Here is a 5967-nt window from a genome sequence, read left to right as displayed (position 1 = left end):
ATGGCAGCGTTCACGTTACCGGAGGGGTTCACGGAGTTTGATATGTTTACGTTCGGCTCAGCGCTTCTTGTTGGGGGTGAGTTGACCGAGAACACCGGAAGTTTCTGCGAGAATTAAAGAGACAGTCCAATCTGAAACCGTTTTACCTGGATGATTATGGTTCTCAAATGGGGGTACTTGAAGGCACCCCAGGGGGTACTTGAGATTTAAAAAAGATATATTTAACATTAGCATACATTCAAAAATCCGTTAAAAATAGGTATTTAATAAATATTCAATAATATAATTGTAAGTTCTTAAACTGAATTGTATATATTCGATGTTAAATCAGAAGCTGATGGCAAAGCGCTGTGTATTACATTGTTTTTTCAACCCATAATGCTTTGCGCTAGTTAGGGGGTACTTGGCTGAAAACAAAATCCACAAGGGGGTACATCACTGAAAAAAGGTTGAGAACCGCTGGATTAGAGCATCCTAAATTCTGAAAAAAAAGTTTTATTTTTCTCATTGTGATGTGATGAATTCAGATGTTTTGGAGTTGCACACATCTGTTCTGATACATTCAGGCTGATAACAGTGTCATACCAGAAATTAAAGGGAGATTTCTCCTTTTCTTTTCCTCTTCTTTCAGGCTTGGTTGGATTCTTCCTCAATGCCATCAGCATCGTGTCTTTCCTCACAGTGAAGGAGATGCGGACTCCCAGCAACTTCTTTGTGTTCAACCTGGCTGTGGCTGACATCTGTTTGAATATTAATGGCCTCACAGCAGCGTATTCGAGCTACCTCAGGTATCAAACAGAGGTCACACTGGGGTTTAACGATGAGCTATTTGCCTTCCTGAGGCCTCCTTTTGTACCATGGTGGGGTTACTATTTATTATTTGGCAATTCAAAAAGAAAAGGCTTAGTATTTGGTATCAGCCAATGGGTTGCTCAAACTAAATAAGCCTTTGGGTTCATAATCCAAATTCCACCTGATTCCGTGTGCAATGTTCAGATTTTGCAAGCAGATCTGTTGGAAGTAATCCAACACAATTTAAATTCAAATGTAGCAACGAATAGATATTTTCATATAACCTATTTAAACCTAATCTACTATTTAGCGGTTCACAACCTGTATGTCAGCAGGGCTCCTTATTGACCCCCTTACTTCTGTTTGTATTAAGCACACATTTATTTAGTAAAATGAAGCATGAAAGCAGAATAAACTAAAATAATGTAGGCCTCAAAACTAGATTTGAACTGCTTTAGTAATCCGGCATTGGGAAGATAAATGGGAGGAGTTGCAAGATGTTTTCACAAATATATTATCCTGACTACTCTTGGTGACACACTGGAGTTTTATCTCTTAGGGAGGTTGACTGAAACTATCTGTGAAGGACACATCACTATTTGGTGTAAATGCTCACAGCATTTCAAATGCAACCTACATTCTGTATATGAGGGGTTTGTAGGACTTACTTGGTCACATGCTAGAAAGGTTAGGAGCCAGTGAGTTAATCTGACTCAGCTGCGTAAAATCATGCTGTTTCTTTGTGACCACTATGTTTTCAAAAACGTAATCGGAAGGAGTTTACAGCCTAATGTAGTCGTATACTAATGTAATATTGTGTTTGTGCAGTAATGCTCAACCTGGTGGAATATGACTCAAGTTTTGCTGTCTTTTCTAGATATTGGCCATTTGGTCAAGATGGATGTGCCTTTCACGGTTTTCAGGGCATGATATCGGTCCTGGCGTCCATCAGCTTCATGGGTGTCATCGCTTGGGACAGATATCACCAGTACTGCACCAGTGAGTACAACACATCACCAGTACTGCACCAGTGAGTACAACACATCACCAGTACTGCCCCAGTGAGTACAACACATCACCAGTACTGCACCAGTGTGATATAAAACTTAACTAAACTAAACCCAACTCATTTTCAGTTTTACACAAACAAAGAATACTTTTAAAGGTATTTGGAGACTAATTTGAGAAAACAAATCATAAAATGAGTGTTGCCATAATAAATACTCTATGTGTACAAGACTGTGACACGACAACTGTGATACTATATAATAAACTTATTTTTTTGTTTTAGTGAATCATGGACAAACTGAATGCCTTAGATTCAGTTGCACCTGCTTTTGTTTTTGCAGCAGAAATAGCAGAGAAATCACACACATCATCATCATCATCATCTATATCTAAACAATGACATAATATGTCAAATGTCAACTCACTATTCTTCTCTATTCTGTAGGACAGAAGCTCTTCTGGAGCACTACTTTTACGATGTGCGGCATCATCTGGATTCTTTCCATCTTCTGGGCTGCTGTTCCTCTCATGGGATGGGGCGTCTATGACTTTGAGCCGATGAAGACTTGCTGCACGCTGGACTACACCAGAGGGGACAGGTAGAATAGTATAAATATAGGAACGACACTAAAACTGGAATGTTGGCATTTTCTGTTATTCTTATCACTATCAATTTATATCTATGTCTAGAGTTAGCAAAAGAAAAATTATGATTACTCATTTAGACAAAATGACATGTACACTAAGTAAGAAATGCAGCTTTCCGTAGCATTTTGACAAATATTGACCATATTACATCTTATTTTCCGATTATTCTCTTTTCAACAGGGACTATGTGACCTTCATGCTGACTCTGGTTTTGTTCTATCTGATCTTCCCGGCTTTCATGATGTTGTCATGTTACGATGGCATCCACAAGCAGTTTAAGAAGATCCATCACCACAGGGTAAATGTGCAAAAAAAAGAAAAGTCTCGACTGCCTCATTTAAGCCGCTCCTGTAGTCCACAGTGTCAGACACACAATGATGCCTCAGACGTGTCACCAGCTTCTGGAGTTGAGTGCGTTTGCTGACATCTGCAATGAAAAAGGAGGCTGCTATCAGTCAGACTTGGGTGTTTTGCCTACCTGACAAATGTAAAAAAAAGACTAAACGGCAATTAGTGGTAAAGTGGGATGTTAAAGGAATAGTTTGATATTTGGGGAAATGCAATCATTCTACTTTTTGCAGAGAGTTATTGAAAGCTGTAACTGACAAAACTGAAATGTGTTTTTCTTATTTCCAGCTGAATATTGTTCAAACTAAATCAGAGGTATAAAGCCACTACATTACATGTGTAATATCTGCAGTAACACAATGAACTTTGTTTCCCAGTTCAACACCAATGTCCCCTTGAGGGTAATGCTGATGTGCTGGGGCCCCTACGTCCTCATGTGCATTTACGCCTGCTTTGAGAACGTGAAGGTCGTATCTCCAAAGCTAAGAATGGTGAGAACTTACTTAGTTTAATTCAATCTAACAGTCAAAATGATGAAAAAGGAAGGAAGTAAGTCATTGTCGCTGTTGATTTAGTTGAAAGGAGAATATCTAGTTTATTCAATCTGGCTAAACTGTCAGCTTGTTTACAACCATTTGACTGCTCATGTTTGTTGGAGCAATGTGTTCCAAACAAGTACTTGGAAAGATATATGAAACCCTCCCTAGTTTTAATCAACTCAAACTATCTTTAAATCAAGTGCTTACATGACGAAAATCCTTGTTTGTGCTCTCAGGTGCTTCCAGTGATTGCAAAGACAAATCCCATCTTCAACGCTCTCCTCTACTCATTTGGAAACGAGTTCTACCGCGGCGGCGTGTGGCACTTCCTCACCGGGCAGAAGATCGTTGATCCGGTTATCAAGAAGTTAAAATAAAAGGAAACTCAGTACGTCATCATCCAATCATCAATTTGCTTTGATGTTTTTTTAGATGTCTGTACAGTTGGTTTATTTTCTCATGTGGACAGTAGCTGACAATCTCTACATTTGGGCCCTGATGCTGGATTTGTGTAAATCTACAAAATGGGTCTTGTGTCATTTTCCATTTTTAAATGACTGCATAATTTCTACATTTGTCTTAAACCTGCACTGCTCCTCCGTCCGTGTTATACCGCTTACAATAAACACATTGTGTTGTTGCTCTTCTGCTGTGTGCTAAATCTACTTTTAAGTGTGTTTTAACTGGAATAACTGAGCGGATGGAACACAAAATTCTACAATTGACCTTCAGAGATGCCCTTTAGAGATGCCCTCTCCTGATACAGTCGTCTCAACCATTTATTAAGCAAGATCGATGGTTTTCTTTTATGAACAGTTTGAGTTTCAACAGTTTTGAGTTGATGTACCTTCTATATATGGTAAGAAAAGCAGTCACTGTTGTAATGCCTGAGGCAAAGTGAACTTCATAAACTCATTTCAAAGTAGGTGATTCTTTAAATAGCATAAATGATAAACAAAGAGATAGATTGGGTGGTAGATCTTAAATTGCCTTAAAATATTCGTATTTAGCAGTTTACATTGTGCTGAAAAAACACAAATACACACACAGCCATCCCTGGGAAGACAACATCCAGTCTATGGCTTTGCACATGAATAAAGACGGCAATCTACATAATTCACTCTGGAAGAGATCAGATATCAAATCTGGAACATTATAATTAATCTAATGACATAGATAGGTTGACACTGAGCACATTGAGGAATTAAGTCATGCCAGCCACATTAATAATACCATTAAATGTGTGGTTCTGTTGTATCTATTTCTTTGGACTACATACATGACATTCTGTCTTTTCTAGGAGCCACATTCAAAGCAAGTGTTAATATTGTCGGCGAGGGCACAAAAAATAAAAGACGACAGCACTTTGATCTCTGAGCTGCTGAATACATGCGCTCCAGCAATAAGCCTCCGTCACACTGACCTCAGAGGAGACTGACGCGGTTGCCAGACAGGTGTCATTAGGGGAAATCCTCTCACCGTCAAAGCAGCCTGTCTTATTGCAAGAGGAGTCGGCTCAATAATTACAGCATGGATCATGCATGCAATTTTGTACTGACATTCATGGTCCCCCGAGGATGACTCCTACTAACTTTGGTGATGTCCTGACTTTTTTTCCGATAGCGCCACCATGGTTTAGGTTTATTTTTCACAAGAACTGATGGAAGGATTGCTATGAAATGTAGTACACACTTTCGAACTTGTAAACCAGCGCCATCATCAGAAGCTGAACGTTTCTGGTGCAATATATTTAATTGGTTTTCCAAACATTGCCAAACTGTAATATGTCTCCCTCCAATCAAAAGCAGCCTCTCAAGGCAGGCTTGGTTGCAGCTAAAAAAAATATATTATTCAATTGTAAGTCTCCACCGTCCCCATGTTTCAGGAGGTGGCTAAACAGAATTGTTGTTATTGTTAAGATGGAACTGATTTGTTTTAGCACATGCAGTCAGGTATACAGTCAGGTTTAGGGAATATTTTTTGTGTAATTTCCGTGATGTTGTGCTGTGCAAACTCTGCCTTTCCTGCATGCTGCACGAGGTAAAAAAAAAAAAGCTCCACTAGTCATAAGCTAACTCATGGACCTTTAGTGTCCTTGCAGCACACCAAACACGCTCTTCTCATTAGCAGGCATTACATGTCCGGCATAAACTCTACTGCTCCTCAACAATGTGGGCTGATCAGGGTTTTACCCAGGAACGACTGAGGAATCCAACAGATTAGCAACAAGTTCTTGGGAAAAGGCGTCCCATTGATTGACAACTGATTACAAGACAAGTGTTTGTGGACCAGGACCAGTGATCTAAATCGGTCAGAGCAGAGAAGTGACAGTAATAGCAACAAGCTCACTGGACGACAGGAGAACAACTAGTCTGAGGGAGATAAAGTCTCATTGAGCTTTCTTATAACACATTGTGAATGTAGCTACATCTGTCGACATCCCTTTTTATTTTGTCGAGTCAGGATTTAGATTTCCATCCACCCACAAAGTGAGGTTTAGGTGTTCCTGTCTGTGCTTGAATAGTGACCAAAAGCGTGTTGAATCTAGAGCTAGTCACAGACAGATGGTGTCAAAATAAATAAATAAAGAAAACATCTGTCATAGAAAACCCTTACGCAGCACAAATACAGC

General features: G+C 39.4%; 1 protein-coding gene across 1 annotated transcript; it reads left to right on the top strand.

The window, feature by feature from the left end:
* On the top strand, positions 1-3798 carry rgrb (retinal G protein coupled receptor b; the record flags this gene model as incomplete). The annotated part of the gene is made up of 7 exons (XM_079213987.1): positions 1-76; positions 632-788; positions 1670-1791; positions 2246-2399; positions 2629-2746; positions 3174-3287; positions 3572-3798. 7 exons carry the CDS (start codon positions 1-3, stop codon positions 3710-3712), a joined length of 882 nt encoding a protein of 293 aa, XP_079070113.1. The 3' UTR covers positions 3713-3798.
* Between the last annotated feature and the right edge of the window lie 2169 nt (positions 3799-5967).

Source organism: Taurulus bubalis (genome assembly GCF_910589615.1).
Source record: "Taurulus bubalis genome assembly, chromosome: 2".
Classification (NCBI taxonomy): domain Eukaryota; kingdom Metazoa; phylum Chordata; class Actinopteri; order Perciformes; family Cottidae; genus Taurulus; species Taurulus bubalis.
Note: the sequence above shows the minus strand (reverse complement) of the source record. Positions and strands in the feature narration are given on the sequence as shown.